Genomic DNA, 18,264 nt, shown 5'->3' with positions numbered 1-18,264 from the left:
CCATTAGTGGGTACGTGGAGCGGCAGCAAGAAATAGGGCCTTCTCAGTAGTGGCACCAACGCTATGGAATTCCCTCCCCCTTGACTTACGAACTGCTCCCTCTCTTGAAACTTTCCAGCAAACCCTGAAGACTCTTTTGTTTAGACAAGCCTTCTGAGCTCCTGGTCTTTTTTAACATCATCTTTTAATACCTTTTTAACACCTGGTTACAGGCCTGGACCTTTTATAAACTGCTGATCTGTGCTCTTTTACACTTTTATCTGGCTGCTGTTTTTGAGATGTGTTTTGCAAGGATATTTTATCTTGTTTTTAAGTTATGTTTTTAATTAATGTTTTTAACCATTGTTGTAAGCCGCCTTGGGTCCCTCCAGGGAGAAAGGCGAGATATAAATAAAGTTAAAAATAATAATAGTATATAGTTTGAATAACAATAATATCCAAACAATTCCAGCTCCAGTCTTCATAAGTGAGCTTCAGAACCAAGAGGTGCAGGATGGCTATCCAGTCAGTTTCGACTGTGTGGTTATTGGTAAACCAACCCCCACAATCCGGTGGTTCAAGGATGGGAGAGTTATTGAAGAGGATGATCACTATATGATCAATGAAGATCAGGAAGGCTGCCACCAGTTGATCATCACCGCGGTGACTCCTCTTGACATGGGCGTGTACCGCTGCTTGGCAGAGAACAGCATGGGTGTCTCATCAACAAAGGCCGAGCTACGAGTGGACTGTGAGTTTGGGGTCACAAAGAGCTCAAAAGTTCAGCATAATTATGCGAGAGACTGAAGTACAGCGTAAGTGATAGGGCATAAGAACATAACAACATAAGGGCATATTAGGTATGAGCAGATGCAGGTAAGGCTGACATCCTGCTAGAGCAGTGGTTCCCAACTGTTTTAGCACCAGTACCCACTTTTTAAAACAACATTCTATCAGGACCCACCTAGCTTTGCAAGGCAAAAAATAATTACACGGTACCAGCCACTCAAGCCCCTGTTTTTACTATGGTGAGGGAGACCACCTTCTGGAGCATTAGCTGAGCTCCACTTTCATCAAATTGGGAACATTCCGGTAGCCTTGTGTTCTCTTCAGCTTGCTATCCAAAGGCACGCTTGCGTACTCATGAGTAAATGCACACATGCTGCTCCATTTCAATTTCCATAGGGCTCAATACATTTCCTTGTTCAATTTCGCGGCCCACTGAAAACCAAACTGTCCCTACGCACAGTTTGGGAACCACTGTACTAGAAACACCCTAATGGATTCAGAATGCAAAGCTCAAGAAGAAAAGTATGTAAACAATGGAGTGTTCTTGCACAAGTGCTCTTTAGGAATGATTTCTAGATTTCTATAAGTTTAAACCTCCTCATAGTTTGCAAAATCCTTATATAAGACTCATTAACATGTAAGAATTAATATGCTCGAGTGTGCAGTTCATTCTGCATGACAGTTGCACATGTAGGTCTTTTAGCAGCATAAACATACGTGTATACTGAGATGTGGCAAATCACAATTTCTCGGTGTGTATTTGAGCGACAGAAAAATTCCTTTGCATGCAATTGAATCACATGAATGTTTACAGGTTGGTAATACATTAATTCCTGTGTTGGATTGTCTTTGCCTGTCAAGGTTTTAAAGTGTGTGAAATACCCAGAAAATGGAAGAGGCTTCTTTATTGCACTGGGGTGAACTTCCTGGGAGCTGGGGCCTTGCACTGTTGCACCTATTGTCATGGCCTAGGGTGGGAGACAGAATAAGCTGTTGACATGCCCCTAAAATGCCCTTCAGTGCTTATTGCTTTGGCATACCATGAAAGATCTCTGGAATAGCAGATTTTCAGGCTGTCAGTAGTCCTACTTGCTTCTTCGCTCCTTCACCACATAGAAATTGGGGGAATGCCACAGAGGTAAAATGTGGTTCTGCCCCAGGTCTGAAGTTGGTGCTGAAGTTACTTCACACTGGCACAAGGCCATAAAGTTGTGGGGTTGCGCTGATGTTGGCAGCCCTTTTACTCATTGGTATGTTGTCATAACATCTTTAGGTCACTTCTAGATCACTTCATCTAGAAGTGATTGATATTGTCCTGGACAAACAAGTCAAAGGGTTCTGAGCCATATCAGACACAGTGAGGAACTTGTGCAAAGCTGAAAGGTCTGCAGGAAAAGTTTCCCAAACCGACAGTCATGCCAGTAATTGTTAGCAGTGACTCAAGGGGGTGGGCATCTGCCTCCTCCATTGCTTAAAGCTTGCAACCTTTTCCCCCACAAAAACTGCCTACATTCATCCCCCCCCCCATCAGAAAGAAACATCTGAATTGTTGTGGTTCTTGAAAGATAAAACCTTCTTTCAATTGTAAAATTGGGATTTAAATAGCCTGCCCATGTAAACCGCCTTGAATAAAGTCTTGAATAAAGACCAAGAAAGGTGGTATATAAATACCTGTATTATTATTTATTATTATTATAATATATTTTTTTCCCCATTCATACTAGTGACCAGTACAGATTACGATACAGCAGCAGATGCAACGGAGACCTCATCCTACTATAGTGCCAAAGGATATCTCTCCAGGTAAACTGTCAAGGCTGCCCACAGAAAAAAGTTCTCAGTTGTTATTGCCTCTTTTGGTGTTGTGGTACCTGGAAGACTAATTGATTCTTTATGGCAAGAGTTTCTTATAGAACAGCCTCCTTCAACAGGTGCATGAAATAGACACGATGCTTTGGTGAAACAGGCTGTGGCCCTCAAACTCATGCCATAAGAAGCCTGTTATTTTCTAGGATACCACACAATACTTTGTCTTTTGGCTGCTAAAGACAGGTGCAACTACACTGGAATGTCTGTGTTAACAGGAGTTTGGTACTTGGATGAAGTAATGTGATCCCTTTCTTCTAGTTCTTTTTCTTCATTTACACTTTTTCTTCACTTGTGATCTTTGTCACATCTCAGAAGCTTTTTGGGTGAAATGTTTGGAGATGTGGGGCACACTATAAAGGGCATGCTTGTTATGTGCTGCTGCTGATTTACTGTGAGAGCATGGACTAGCAACTCTCACAGTGATTCCTGTACTGTTGGCCCTTAATTTAAGATGGGTTCCCTAGATGTTTACTTTAGATAGCTTATTTCAACTGGAGATGCAATCAGGATCTGCACCAGGAGAATGGTTCTTGATGTCTCCTTATTATGCCCACCTAGCCAATCCAAGGTGTCAGGTGGCCTCTCAATATTATGGGTGCCACCATGGCTTGGGAGAGATGATACAGTTGTTGAGGTTACCTAGACTAATTGAAGCTGGTGATGCTTGTATTGTAAATCAGACCTGGTCAGATAAAACCGGAATGTAGGAAGATGGAGTCAGACACAGTCATTTAAAGTGTTCGCTTTTGCTAGAGGGCACCTTGCAAATGTCATCTCATGTTCATTAAAGCCAAGGGGATGTGACTCTGGAGTAATGGCAAAGCAGCCCGGATGCACGAAGTACGCTCTTTTGTCAATTTTCTTGGGTGTCAGGCTAAATTTCCTCTGTTCTTTTTTAACTTCATGAAACACTCACAAACATGTAAATGAAAAAGCTGCATTAACAGATCACAAGTGTGGACTTCAGTAAGTTTCCACTGCACATAATGGTTGCCTAGGCCTTTCATGGCCACAGAAACCTTTTTCTGCAAGGATTATGGGACACAGAGTAATGCTTTTTCAAGACACCCAGGTGACATGTATCTTTTTTTTTTTTTTTTGAGCCAGCCGAGAACAGGAAGGTGTGGAATCCATGACTGAAGAGGAGCAGCTGCCCCAGATCCTAGATGAGCTTCATGATATTCATGTTGCCCCTGGAGCCCCCTTAGCCAAATTCCATCTGAAGGTGAAAGGTAACAGAGATGCCAGGTTTTGACATACATTTTGGTCATCAGCTTTAGATAGGGTGCCTTTACTTTTGCAACACAGTATACAAGTTGTAATAACCATAATAGGGATTAGTTCAGGTGGTATTTCTGCATGTGTGATGTCCTCAGATCTGTGCTGACACTTTCAAGATGAGTTTCTGTCACTCTGTCTTGTGAAAGGCCAGAATTATTTCTGAATCTGAGTGAAGGTTGCTCACTTTGATGACATTAATGATGGTTTATAAGAAGTTACAACAAAGAATGTAACAGATGCAAAATAAGATTATGTGTCCCTTCAGTTGTTGGGAGTCCCTCAGACAGTGCCAGACAAACCTCTGAAGGCCAGTTCTGAAGCAATGGCTTCAGACCCTGGTCAATGGTAAGACTGATTATGGCTCTTTAAGAATCTCTCTGTATACGAGAGAAAATGCCTGATGTGAACTGGTGCTTCATGTTCCTTCTCAGCAACCTTACCTTTGTTTCTACGTTCTTTTGAAGGACCCACTAGCTATCATTTCTCCCCCTTTCTATAGGCTGAAGAGCCTAGCTAAAGCAGAAACAACAGGTAGAACTAAGCAGATAGTATAGAAAAAGTGCAGACTCCAGATTAGGACAGGTTGTATCAGAATATAACATGGCAATAACTTCCTGTCTGTATTTTGTCCTCATAGGATACCCAGAGCCTCGTCTCTACTGGTTCAAAGATGGTCAGCCACTGCATGCATCAGACCGAATTCTTAAGACAGACAAGAGAGAGCTTCATACCCTTGAAGTTCTCAATGTCACAAAGGAAGATACTGGTCAATACTCCGTATTTATTAGCAACTCTGCTGGTTCTGCATATTCAGCAGCGAGATTGCTTGTCAGAGGTTAGTGATGAAATGGATTTTGTGAGGTCCTGTTAGGCCAACTTCAGGAATTAAAAATGCAGGTTATTCCATCATCATATGGCCATTAACAATGAAAAGAAAAATGGCACTCCTACAAGGAATTGGTCACAGATAGTCATTAAAGAGCATAATTTTATCTAGCTATTCCAAACCTCACCAAATTTTAATTAGAGCTGCTCCAAGTATTATCTGGCTTCAGCTTTGAGGCTGAAATTAGCTGTTGTGTTGGGGAACCACAAGTTGAAACTTAAAGCTGGAGCCCTCTCTCCCTGACTTGCTTGTTTTCTATGTGGAGGGAAATTTTTTGTATAAAAGAGTGTTCTGTTCATGTAAATACAGATCAAAAACAGGTTCTCAACCCCAGTGAGATCTAAGTCTTGCGGATTTCAGTGGCTTTGCCTCAGTAATACTTAGAGCTGGAGTGTGTAGCTGTTCATACTATAGTGATCACTTGCATTGGAGCGAAGTGTGCTGTAAGACAAGTGAATAATCTGAATCATTATTTGTTATCACGCAGTCTCTGCTGTTCTTCTCAGAATTTTACAGTGGTCAGTCCATGATGATCACTTTTCTTTCTACAGGTCCTGGTGAGAAAGAAGAGAAACCAGAAAAAGGTGAGACAGAAAACAAGAGAGACAGTAATGGAAAAGTCAGTGGAACTTTGTATGAAAAATGCTGTGGCCGAAGTCCACAACCCATTTACTCTGGAATTGCCCCAGCTAAACCAACAGGCTGAATGTCTTAACTTAATTTTCAGGTGTTCGTGAGCAGCTGGTACCACCACGATTCTTGGAAAGATTTACAAACAAAAAAGTGAGGAAAGGCGTCAGCATTACCTTTTCTGTGAAAGTTGAAGGTACGTAAGCCAAAAGGCAATTTTTTTTCCTCCAAACTGTTGAATTTGCATTGTTGGTGGAAGCCAACAGGCTGTGTTGTTGTTGTGGTTGTTGTTGTACAAAGTTTTTTTCAATATAGGGTTTGATTTGCAGCATAAGCAAAAACAGATCCTTGTCCCCAGTGTTTTTTTTTTTTGTTAAAAAAAAAAAAAAGGGTGCAGGAACTCACAACTTCTTTTATTTATTTATTTATTTATTTATTTATTTATTTTTAAACCATTTTTACACACACACACACACACACACACACACACACACGTCCATCCCGTGTGAGCTCCCTGATAGCAAAAGCACTCCTGCCAGCCTGCCTGGGACTGAACTTTGAGGAGTTTTGCAGCCTCAACTGGCCCCCCTTTTGGCAACTAGCAACCATCCTTTATATTTTGCAGCCATGGAGCACCTTCCCACCTAAAAAAAAAAAATTATTCCTTACGGGGATTTGGACCCCCAACCTCTGGCTCCACAGACCAGCACTTTAGCCATTGAGCCATAAGAGCTCTTAGGCTCAAAGTGTTTGGAACTAATACTTGAGGCACTGATGGCCACCAGCTGGGCTCAAGACCTTATATATTAGTTCTGAACACTGTAACTCTAGGCTTTCCTATAGCCCAATGGAGAGAGTGCTGGGCTGTGGAGCACAAGGTTGGAGGTTCAAATCCCTTCCTAGCCAGCAGTGTGGGGCGGGGTGGTGCAGGCAGGAAAAAAGGTGGGGGCAGGGAGGAGGGAAAAAAGGTGCCGCCGTTCTGGTGCGTTCCATTACAAAAAAAGCCCTGCTTGTCCCTAAGAGCTTACTAAGAGGCAAGGTTTGCAGGCAATGAATATGCACCAGTGGGACCCTCGGAGTACAGAAACCGGCCACACCTTAAATGCATAGAGTTGATAGTCATAACCAAATCCAAGTGGTGGTCTGGCAGCAAGAAAGAAGGCTAATTGTAAAATCTCTGAGGTTACCTGGAAGCTAAAGCACAGTTCTTGTATTTGCATGGTTTCACGTGTACGATACTTAAAGTTGCTGTAGTTTTGAGCAAAGGCTTTCCAGTAAAGTTGGGTTTCTTAAAGAGATAATCTAGTCATGCTTGAGAGATGTACTACAGATGTACTACTGTGCTACAGATGTACTGCTGTTTCTTTTAGGTAGTCCACCACCCTCAGTGACTTGGTTGAAGGAAGAGTCCCAAGGAGAAGACATCCTCTGGATCAAATCAGACACTCCGGGCTATAAACTTGCTAGCTCCAACATGCAGCATAGTCTCATCTTGCTAGATGTGAAAAAGGAGTACAGTGGAAACTATACCTGCATTGCTTCTAATCAGGCTGGCCAGTCTATCTGCAGTGCCTCCTTAGAAGTTCAGGATGGTAAGTTCCTTATTGCCATCTACTTGTCATTCCAGTAATTGAATCTGTTGACTGTTGCGTTAAATGTGTGATCTGATTATCGATTCTCATCTCTGAGCTCCTGCATTGACACTATTATAGAGTACTGGCAGTGTTGTTGGAGCTATGACTGTGGTGTCAGATACAAGCACAGACTGTAGGCATGTCCCCAACAGTACTAAAAAATACCCAAAACGTTCTTTTTCTTGGGTTTTTCAACATCAAGGTAAATGGTATATACAAAGCTAGACTCAACAGTACTTCCAATAGCACTTTTCCCAGTTTATAAAAAAAGTCACAGGAACCTGGAAAGACAAAACCCAAGGTAAATAGGCTGCTATTTGTTAGTCTGTGTGTCCTCCTGTGCAAATAAACTAATGTAATGTCGCAAAAGCCTGATGATCCAAAGTCTGTTTATTGAAATAAGTGTATTGAAATAAGATTGTGCAAGTTTTAGATATGCTTATCTGAAGCACCACCTACAAGTTCCAAGTTGAGGGGGATAAGTGAGGTGGAGAGTTAAGACGTGAATCAAGGAAGCTTCCAGGAATCAGTGAGGAGAAAAGACTGAGCAAAGTCCAGAGAGGTGTGGCGGGTGGGGATCCTCAAAGCAACCTTCAGGGAGTGGAGCTTGCTACATATCTTATTACAAAGCATCTAAGATTGTGACACAAATCATTAGGAGGAACAGGAAGAGGGGATTTTGATAGAAAGCAAGCCCAGTTGGTAGAGATTGGGAGCAGTAGTTGTCAGTGCTAGATTCACTGGAGGTGCAGAGCACAAGTGCTTGAAAAAGAGAGGGTACCACAGTTCCCAAGGAGTGGTGGCGGCAGCAGTCTTACCAGTCTGGTGGTAACTGGATCCTCCAGCCCCCTTAAATTACTTCTAATCCAACTGGTCTCAGCTATCCCCAGGCTGCAGTCCTATACACAGTGAGCGTACTTTCAAGTAAGCATGTTTAGGTTTGTGCTACTTCCCTCTGAGAGCTGTTTCGAGCCACAGCAGACAGAGAGGATAGAGAGTCAGACCCCCGCCATGGGTGTAAGCTGTAACCATCTGCCACCTGACATTTCCCTTCCTCTCTACAATCTGCAGCAGAGGGAGGAGTCAGGAGCTTATTTTATTTTATGCAACTTTTGGTGTGGGTGGGTAGGCGGGTGGGAGCTACCTTGAGGACTTTTAAAGTTGAAAGGCAAAGATAACCTCAGTTAGTCCCTGCAAATGTTATGTCTCTGTCAATTTCATTCAAGTACTTGGTAGCTGAAAACAGCACTGTAGCAACACATCCCTAATTTGAGAAACTTACTGCGTATCAACATCCCCTTTAGAATAAAATGTCTTATTGTTTTGTGATTAATAAATGGTTAACAGGAAAGAGAGGTTTGAAGTACCATTTGGATAACAAGATCGGAAAAGTGTAAATTAAAGGGTTTGCTTGATTGTAAATTAGAAGGTGATGGCGCCAACTTGAACTAAGACAGAGTATCTGATAAGCAAGAAGTTGTAAGCTGATCTCTGAAACCTCATTCAGTGTAACCTCAACAAAAAAGGACATCTTTTCTAGTATGAGTTATGTTGTCTCTGATTATTCTGACTTTTGTTTTCATCCTCTTGCAGTAAAAGAGGCAGAAGCTCTGACCCAGGAACGTGTGATGGTGACGGAGGCTATAATGACTTCATTGGGGTAAGTGGATCTTGGAGGCTAGAATGCTGTACTGGGACACTGACAAAAACATGAAACTGGGACCCAGATATGTCCATTGCAAGTTTTCTTGGAGGCAATTTCCAGGACTAAAAGCACAATCTTATGCATATCTACTCAAAAGTTAGTTCCATTATGTTCATATTCCACTAGCATGGCACACTTTGTGGCTGTTGCAAATGTGACACCACCAGAGTGTGCAGCTGGGCTACCGCCACCAGTGGCCGGGTCTGTGCAAAGACGTACTGAGGACGCTTGCCGGTGCAGGTAAGATAGCACAGGGACTAAAAGTGACTAGCAGAAGTAGCTGGGTTCTGTTAATCCTTTACAGCAGTCTTAGTTGTGTTCACACTGATGTACCTGCAGGGAACAAATAAAGTGTGCTGTGGAGTTGCAAGTCTATACTCTTGGGATATAGTGGCAGGCAGATGCTAAGAAGCCACAGCTGACTGCAGTTTCTTGATGGAGCACATTATGGTTGGGGGTGCTTGTCTCCCCTTGTGTATTCTCAGGGAGCACTGATAAAAATGCAACAAGCACACCAAACTCATTCCTGAACTGGGACAAGAAGACAAATCTTCCAAGACCCATTTATATACCACATGATACATTTGGCTACTTTGGAACAGCTGGTCCAATGCTTAGATGTAAGGATGTATGAGACTGGGGTAGTTCTTCTAGTTGACCTGCTATAATGTAATTTGGTTGTCATTCACATTTGGGAGTTTTGTTTTTGTTTTTTGGTCATGGTTTTGATTCAGGACGTGATTGCCTTTCTATATATATTTAATAATATATAGTTTTCACAGTTTCACATGGATTTCACAGTCATACCCAAGGCACTGATTCAGTTATATCAGCATGAAAAACCTGAGTACTCTTTAATTCACCTTCATCTATTGTTGTAAAGCATTAAGTGTTGCATTAGACATGGACTTAAATGCATGCAATTTAAGCTGCTTCTCAGTGGTGTAGCTAGCAATCATGTAGCTGGTGCCAAGTTCAAAATGATGCCCCACAAGTGACATCATGCCTGGGCTTTTAAAAAAATGAAAATGGCGGAAAATCTGTCTCCTGCCCCCCCAGCAGCTTGCCACCCACTTGCTCTGCTGCCCCCCCAGGCTGCCCCCCATATTAACATCTTATTGGTTCCCTGCTGTATCATAGTAACACCTAATTGGCTTTTAGAACAGTCAGTCTTATTGGTCAGTTTTGAGTTAAGAAAATCCAGTTTTAGTTACGCAATTTCAGTTGTATTTTTATTTTCTGATTATTTGGCTATAACTTTTGATAGAATAGAGATACTTTGACACGGTTTGATTCATTGCATTCTGCATTAAATTCTAGATTGAATGGTATATAATATGATGGTGTTATTCAAAAATACCGACGTTTTCACCAGCTTGGCCACTAGTGTCCAGTTCAGGTTCTTGCCCCTCTAAAGCTTGTTACCCAATGCAGTTGCTACCCCGGCACCCACTTAGCTATGCCACTGCAGCTTCCACTTGGAAGTTCTTTTTAAAATAAAACTGTCCAACTGGGGGGCAGCGCTGGTCAGGATCAGATGATGCAGAGAGCCTCACCCTTTCCCACCCTTTTCCGCCATTATATGGTGAAATACTGTATAAGGTGTTTCGGGTGGGATTTTCATCTTGCAAACAGCATGGGGGGTGGGGGACAAGAGTGAACCACAAAAATTTCTGGTTGTCAGCCTGCTTAGATTGTGCATTTTTGCATGCATGTTTCATGTGACCTAAACTCGTGTGTCAAAGGGAGACCATACTTTTCCATTTCACTGGGTTTGTAAATGCTCCAGAATTCTCAAATATACAATTTTCCTCCTTTTGGTGGCAGGTATGAAGACAAAGAAAGAAAAGAACGCGGGTAATGTTTGTTTAAGTATTCTTGTTCATATACATGTTTTTGTGATCTCGGTATCTTAACAATTTTTGGCATTATTCAAATGCTAAATTTTAACTTGGCTTCAACATCAGCAGCTCTCACATTTAATTTTGTTTTTGCTGTCTCTTTTTCAGAGTTGGGGATTCAGTTTCTGAAACAAGGAAAGGTAAGTAAAGCTACTATAACTTCACCTACATTTAAACTTCAAGATGTTTTTAGCTAACATATACCATAATTTCCCATTGTGTACAACTTTCTGTAGCGTACAGATACGGTCACATGTGCAGTCTAATAACAAAGAAATGTTTGTCATTGAGAAACGGAAGTGAATGCACCTGTGATCAACAATGGGTGTGGCAGCAGGAGCACTGGAGCTGTACCTGATGTCCAACCACAATTTTGTTTCTTGGAGTAGCACAGAAATGATGCAACATCAGGGTCATTTTTGGGCATTCCAGGCAAACAAAAAGGTGTTTGACCAGAGCCAGCTGCAAGGGAGAAGTCTGATGCTTCCAATGCAGATGTTGCAGCCACAACTAAAGACTCTCACCATAAACTATTATTATTATTATTATTATTATTATTATTATTAACAACAACTTTATTTTTACCCTGCCTTTCTCCCCAAAGGGACTCAAGGCGGCTTACAACAGGTTAAAACAGATTAAAAACATAATTTAAAAACAGATAAAAGCATCTTAACACATATCATAAAAACAGTAGTCAGATAAAAAGTAGTAAAAAGAGCATAGAGCAGCAAGTCATAAAAGAATCAGGCCTGTAAAAAATTAAAAGATGTTGAAAAGATGTTAAAAAGGCCGAGAACTCAGAAGGCTTGTTTAAACAGAAGGGTCTTCAGGCCTCGCTGAAAAGTCTCAAGAGAGGGAGCCATTCTTAAGTCAAGGGGAAGGGAATTCCATAGCATTGGTGCCACTACTAAGAAGGTTCTATTTCTAGCCGCCGCCCCACGTACCTCCCTAGGCAGCGGCACTTGTAAAAAGGCCTTCTCTGATGACCTGAGAGGATGAGCCGGATTGTACGGGAGTAGGCGGTCTCTAAGATACCCTGGCCCAGAGCAGTAAAGGGCTTTAAAGGTCAAAACCAGCACCTTGAATTGGGCCCGGAAACGAATGGGCAGCCAATGCAGCCGCTGGAGAAGCAGACTGACAGTCAAGCTGTCTATCTCCAGTAACCACGCAGGCCGCCGCATTCTGAAGTAATTGCAGTTTCTGAACTGTCTTCAAGGGCAGCCCCACATAGAGCACGTTACAATAATCTAACCTCGATGTCACCGAGGCATGGATCACCGTGGCCAGGTCTGCACGATCCAAGTATGGTCGCAGCTGGCGCACCAGCCGAAGCTGAGCGAAGGCCCCCCTAGCCACAGCCGCCACCTGGGAATCCAGGAGCAGCTGAGTCCAGGGGAACCTCCAAGCTGTGGACCTGCTCCTTCAGGGGGAATGCAACCCCATTCAGGGCAAGCCGATAGTCCAGCACCTGCATCAAGGATTTCCGAACCAGGAGAGCCTCTGTCTTATCTGGATTTAATTTCAGCTTGTTAGCCCCCATCCAGATCCTCACTGCCTCCAGACAGCGCTCCAGGCCCTCAACCGCCACCCTGGAGTCTGGAGGAAAGGAGAGATAGAGCTGGGTGTCATCAGCGTATTGATGGCACCCCACTCCAAACCCCTGGATGACCTCTCCCAGCTTTTTCATGTAGATGTTAAATAGCATGGGGGACAGAATTGAACCCTGTGGCACCCCGCACCTCAAGGGCCAGGGTGTCGAACAGGCATCCCCCAGCACCACCATCTGGGACCGATCCTCCAAGTAGGAGTGGAAGCACCGCAAAACAGTGCCTCCAACTCCCAACTCGGCCAATCGGCCCAGAAGGATACCATGGTCGATGGTATCGAAAGCCGCTGACAGGTCCAGCAGGGCCAACAGGGACGTACTCCCCCTGGCCAGTCCCCAGCGTAGGTCATCCACCAAGGCGACCGAGGCAGTTTCCGTCCCAAAGCCCGGCCTGAAACCAGATTGAAAAGGATCCAGATAATCCGTTTCATCTAAGACCCTCTGGAGTTGAGATGCCACCACCCGCTCAATTACCTTGCCCAGAAATTACACCCACTCCCTTCACCATCCCCTAAGTGTAGTATGCTAACTAAGTAAGTTCTCCCCAAAGAATTTCCTAGCCCTCCAACTTGTTCTGTTTCAGTCCTCCCCTTCAGCACCTTCAAATTTCACCAAAATTGATTGTAACAGAATTTTTGATCAGCTCTAGTTTGTAATGCTGCCTTCTCCTTTAAGCAGGGGAATATGTGGAAGGTGAAGCTGCAAGGAGCCACATTTCACTTGCTGAGGTTGGGACAGAGGAATTCCTTCAGAAACTGACATCACAGATCACAGAAATTGTGTCTGCCAAGATAAGTCAAGGTAGTAGCCAGACCAACACAAATGACTTCATTTATGTCTGAGACAGTCAACATGAAGCTGTCTCATGTCCTCTCAGTTTAGATGAGGTTCCCTCTGGTCAGTTTCACTTTTTCAAAGTCAGGAGCCATTTTGCAGCCAATTGCCTAAACTCAGAACTGACCCTGAGACATGATTTTATTTGTGTCAGAGTAATGGCTCTGTGGCATAAATCAAGCAACATTGATTTATGATGTTGGGAGTTAAATGTAATTAAAATATTTATACTTGTTTTGGATTGTTTTCATTATTTTATTTTTTCACTTTTTTCACATTTTTCACATTGCCAATGCACTGTACAATTTGGACAATGTTTTTGAGGTATTTTATTGCTTCCTCTTGTAAGCCTTCTTAAGGGCTTTATTCTATGTTGGGAGGTGGTATTAATTTAGTAAATCTAAAGATATATGTGGTCAATGGTTTCAAGATGTATTTGATTAAGGCACTCACTATTCCTAAAATAAAGGAGTTATTTCCTATGAGTGTCCCTTCTACTCATTATCTTTCCATTTCAGCCACACTTCGAGTTCCCGGAGCCGACAGTGACGATGAATCAAAAACTCCGTCTCCATCTCCACGGCATGGCAGATCCAGACCTTCATCAACTGTTCAGGAGTCCTCTTCTGAGTCTGATGAAGGGGATGCAAGGGGAGAGGTATAGTATCTACATAAGTAAGCTCTTTGCAAGTATTATGTAGGGGACAAAATTTACACTCTCAGCAGATAGTACATTTCACAAACTTTTTCAACTCATTTTAGTCAACTACAATATTGCATTTCAAAATGACTTTGTAGACTGGTGTAGTCTACTTACAGTGACTGACAGTGCTTACTGTGCTGGCCTAAATCAGTAAGTGCAACACCAAGCAGCGGAGGGACAGGAGGAGGTTGGGGAGGAGAGGTGATGGGGTGGGGAGAGCAAGAAGCGGGCGGGGATGGATAGATCAGGACTTGGAAGGAGTTAGGATTGGTGCTGCATCCTATCACCTTTCCCAGGCCAGATCATCAGTCACAGATCCAGTGAGACCTTTTGACTGGGCAGAAATTTGAACTCAAGACTCACTGCAATAGACCATCCTGATGCTACTTCTACACACACGTAGCCCCAGCTGAACACAACAGAAACTTTGTAATCCCTATCATTGTCACATGTCAGATGTCTAAAATACGTTTATTTTGACCTTTCTGCATTTCAGTGCCCCTTCTCAAAATGCTCATTATCCTGTGCCTACAGATTTTTGACATCTACATGGTCACTGCTGACTACATACCAATGGGTGCTGATCGTGAAACCATCACTTTGAAAGAGGGACAATATGTGGAGGTCTTGGATTCTGCTCATCCTCTGAAATGGCTAGTTAGAACCAAACCCGCCAAGTCCAGTCCCTCCAGACAAGGTTGGGTTTCTCCAGCCTACCTGGATAAGAGGTTAAAGGTAATAATCACCATGTTTTTATTTCCCCCTGATGATTTACTGGCTTCTTTTGCTCTTTTACTTCCTGAGCTTCCATGAAGAATTACAGAAAGACCTAAATTGGATATGTCCCATTAAATCTGAGACAGAATCAGAATCCATTAAAAGAAGATAATTCACCTGCACTGTGTCACTGAGAATTCAGTTGACCAGTTGTTTATCTTTTCTCCAGCAGTAGAGGAGGGGATCCTTGTCTGAAATGTGCCTCCTATTCACTCTGATGATGAATATACGCACATGATTAAAGAAATTCAGCCCTTGGCAGAAGGCAACTCTCTCCTGGTTCTGTTCCTGTCTTGTTCCAAAGACAGAGAATAGCCCCACAAACATGCTTCTGGATGGATGTAGATATGACCATATTTGGTATTTTATTTCCTTTGTTTTAGATGTCAGCTGATTGGGGTATTCCAGAAGTTCCTGAATTCTCTGGAGAATCTGTTTCAGAGGATGAATATAAGAAGAAACTGAGGTGAGCATTCTGTGAAGATCTTCCTTTCAATTTTCTCTTCACCTCTATTGTAATTTGTAATGATGGTCTGACCTCACCATGGTAAGACAGTTCATCTCTCACATCTTAAGAGCATGTCAGCTTGAGGACAAGCTCTGCTTTTTCCAAGATGACCAGTCCATCTCATAACCAAATGTTTTGTTTTTATGGGCTGTTGGAAGATTGTTTTTCTCATTGGTAGAGATGAGAGAAAATTGTGACAATGAAATAAAAACATATAACACGGCTTTCTGCACTTCTCATTTTGTAAAAAACAAACAAAACTCACCCCAAAATCTGCAAAAACCCACACATTTTATTTTGTTTTTATTTATTTTTTAATGGAGGGGGGTTTCATGGATTATGACTGTGGCTGCATCTGCTGACACTATTTTACCTTTATCACCTACCTGGTACACTTTTAAAGCGATTATAATTATAAAGTTAATTTTGAATAAAAACACATAACATCACTTTCTGCACTTCTAAATTTGGAAAACACTGAATTCTGCAAAAAAACAACACACACACACAAAAAACATTTTCTCCCACCTCTACTCAGTGACTATTCAGGAAAACCTACCCCATTTTCTAGATCTTCCCTTCAAACCATGGGTGGACACAACCAATGGACAGGTACAACTGGATCCTAATAGGGCGTTCCTGTTGTCATCCTGGTCCTTTCTTTGGAAGGGTGCAGGTGCCCGGATGTTCCGTTAATTGGTCCACCTTTTCTAACCAGACAATCTCCAGGTGTTATCAGGACTTTCTGGCCAGAACTTGAGGATGTAAAGGATAAAGAAGTGACTGGACCAGGCAAGCCATTGCAGCCAGCAAGAGGCTAGGCTCGAGCCTTTCTCCTTGATGCACTAGTTTTGTATTTGCAGGGAACTTTTTTACACAAAGAAACATTCAAAATTAATATTCTTAACCTATACTGTATTCTGAAGTGGGAAGGTCTGTTGTACCACCTGCTCTCTGAGTAGTCCCAATGCTAGTCATAGTTAAATAGGTTTGAAACTACTTAATGGAGAACTTCCCTCCGTTAAAGCCCAAGCCTATGCATTTTTACTCAGGAGTAAGTCCCACTGGTTTCAGTGGGACCTACTCCCAGGTAAGCATGAGCAGATTGCAGCAATTGTCATTTTTGCACCATCCAATTGTTTTCATAATTAACCTTTCATACTCTTATACAGTCATACTCTGAAATTGTCATTTGTTTCTTAATGTGTGAAATTCAAGGGGATGATTTCTGTCTCTGTGATTTTGTTGTCTTTATCTTTTCATTCTCTTTTGCTGCTTAGTCTCATCATTCAGGACTTGCTGAACTCCGAGGAGGAGTTTGTCAAAGATCTCCAGTTCCTCCAGACACATCACATTCAGTACACTGAGACCTGCCCCAACATCCCTGCTGCTGTTTCCAATCAGAAGCTCATTATCTTCAGAAATATTACTGATGTCTCTCATTTCCATTTCAAGTATGTACATCTGAGGCAGCCATGAAGCACGAACCAAACTGCACATTATTGCACAAATGCATGTAACTGTCGGCCAATAATCTTTTTTCCACTGAAAACAGGAGAATTAGTGGCTGGTGAAAGGATTAAACCCACTTCTGCACTGTCAAAGATTCTTTCCCAAAGCAGTTTTCCAGGAAGAAAAGGAAGACTTTCCTGTTACATACGTTTGTGCATAATGTGGAGTTTTCCTTAATTCTTTGCACTGGCGCTTCTTGCACTATGTGAAGGGTTTTGACAACAGGCTTGATTGCTCAGGCTGAAGGTGCTGTGTATATTCTAAGAACAACAGTGGCCCCAGGCAAGGAGTGGAGAGTCTGAACAGCATAATCTCACTTCCTTCTTTTCATAATCCTTTTTTCCATCACTCACAGCACATTCTTCCCAGAACTTCAGAAATGCGACACTGATGATGATGTGGCCATGTGTTTTATTAAGAATGAGAGGGAGTTTGACAAGTACATCCAATATCTGGTCGGGCGGATACAGGCAGAGTCTGTTGTTGTCAGCAGAGCAGTTCAGGAGTTCTATAAGGTAAAGTAGCTGGCTAAAATGCATAGAATGAAGTGCATTCTTCTAGAAAACACCCTTTGGGCACCTGATTGTATCCTTATTTGAACATACGGGCTTATAAGTCATTTTGCATTTCAGTAGTTAATACATAAGTAAGTGGAACCTTTATTGGCATAGTTTGCATTTCAGTAGATTGATTCAGCATACAGGGAATTTCCCAGTTCTTATTTCTTCTAAGTGACAACAGCAACATTAAATTGGGAGACTGAGATAAGTGCATTTGTTCCCCCAACCCCAGTCCTCTAAGAGCATATGGAATTCTGACTGTTCTGTTTCTCTTTCCAGAGATATGCAGAGGAAGCATTATACAGTGAGGATCCTTCTCAGCCGCCTGTACTTCCCTTGCAACACTACTTAGAGAGGCCGATAAACAGGATCCAAAAGTATCAAACTATCATCAAGGTCGGGTGTTTCCCTTTTACACTTGGTGTGATTGTTTTGTGTCATTGGCAAGGGGTGGGGGAAGAGGGAGAGATGCTTTTTCCTAATTAACATGGTTTAATCCTAGGATTCACATAATTACTCCCACCTTAGGGGAAAGCAGTGAGAGTCCATCTGAAAGACACACCCTCCACTGATGCTCCCAATATCCTACCCCCTCAGCAAGAGTTGTCCACAGTGACAGATGCCGTACTTGGGGAGATATCCTCCCCACGATTAGGAAACCTTGATACCTCCCCTTATGTTCGGCTACACGCTTTTAAAGTATTATTACTTTATTATTATGATGAGATAATAATCTCATTATTATCTAATTATCTAATCTAATTATGAGATAATAATAATCCCAAAGGATTATGAGGTAATAATAATCCCAAAGGATTATGAGATAATTATAATCCCAAAGGAGATTATCCAAAGGAGATAACCCAAAGGAGATAGGAGATTCCCAAAGGAAATAATCCCAAAGGATCTCCTCTATGGAGAACTCATGCAAGGAAAGCGCCCTACAGGTAGACCACAGCTGCGATACAAGGACATCTGCAAGAGGGATCTGAAGGCCTTAGGAGTGGACCTCAACAAGTGGGAAGCCCTGGCCTCTGAGCGGCCCGCTTGGAGGCAGGCTGTACAGTATGGCCTTTCCCAGTTTGAA

The 18,264-nt window shown here is 42.5% G+C and overlaps 1 protein-coding gene across 13 annotated transcripts in view; it reads left to right on the top strand.

Annotated features, from left to right (window-relative positions):
- Window positions 1–18,264, top strand: part of OBSCN (obscurin, cytoskeletal calmodulin and titin-interacting RhoGEF) — a 210,209-nt gene that overhangs the window by 119,482 nt on the left and 72,463 nt on the right. For 12 of the 13 annotated variants that reach the window (XM_066627017.1, XM_066627014.1, XM_066627011.1 and 9 more), the window contains 17 exons: window positions 452–730; window positions 2,493–2,571; window positions 3,745–3,869; window positions 4,556–4,753; window positions 5,356–5,388; window positions 5,532–5,630; window positions 6,805–7,026; window positions 8,662–8,728; window positions 10,601–10,630; window positions 10,783–10,814; window positions 12,959–13,084; window positions 13,636–13,775; window positions 14,355–14,555; window positions 14,981–15,063; window positions 16,386–16,559; window positions 16,973–17,132; window positions 17,457–17,573. In XM_066627017.1, coding sequence (XP_066483114.1) covers window positions 452–730; window positions 2,493–2,571; window positions 3,745–3,869; window positions 4,556–4,753; window positions 5,356–5,388; window positions 5,532–5,630; window positions 6,805–7,026; window positions 8,662–8,728; window positions 10,601–10,630; window positions 10,783–10,814; window positions 12,959–13,084; window positions 13,636–13,775; window positions 14,355–14,555; window positions 14,981–15,063; window positions 16,386–16,559; window positions 16,973–17,132; window positions 17,457–17,573 — 2,165 coding nt within the window. The remainder of the gene's footprint in view (window positions 1–451; window positions 731–2,492; window positions 2,572–3,744; window positions 3,870–4,555; window positions 4,754–5,355; window positions 5,389–5,531; window positions 5,631–6,804; window positions 7,027–8,661; window positions 8,729–10,600; window positions 10,631–10,782; window positions 10,815–12,958; window positions 13,085–13,635; window positions 13,776–14,354; window positions 14,556–14,980; window positions 15,064–16,385; window positions 16,560–16,972; window positions 17,133–17,456; window positions 17,574–18,264) is intronic. The other variant, XM_066627005.1, reaches the window with a different exon arrangement.

The sequence above is a fragment of the Tiliqua scincoides genome, chromosome 5, assembly GCF_035046505.1.
Source record: "Tiliqua scincoides isolate rTilSci1 chromosome 5, rTilSci1.hap2, whole genome shotgun sequence".
Taxonomy (NCBI): domain Eukaryota; kingdom Metazoa; phylum Chordata; class Lepidosauria; order Squamata; family Scincidae; genus Tiliqua; species Tiliqua scincoides.
Note: the sequence above shows the minus strand (reverse complement) of the source record. Positions and strands in the feature narration are given on the sequence as shown.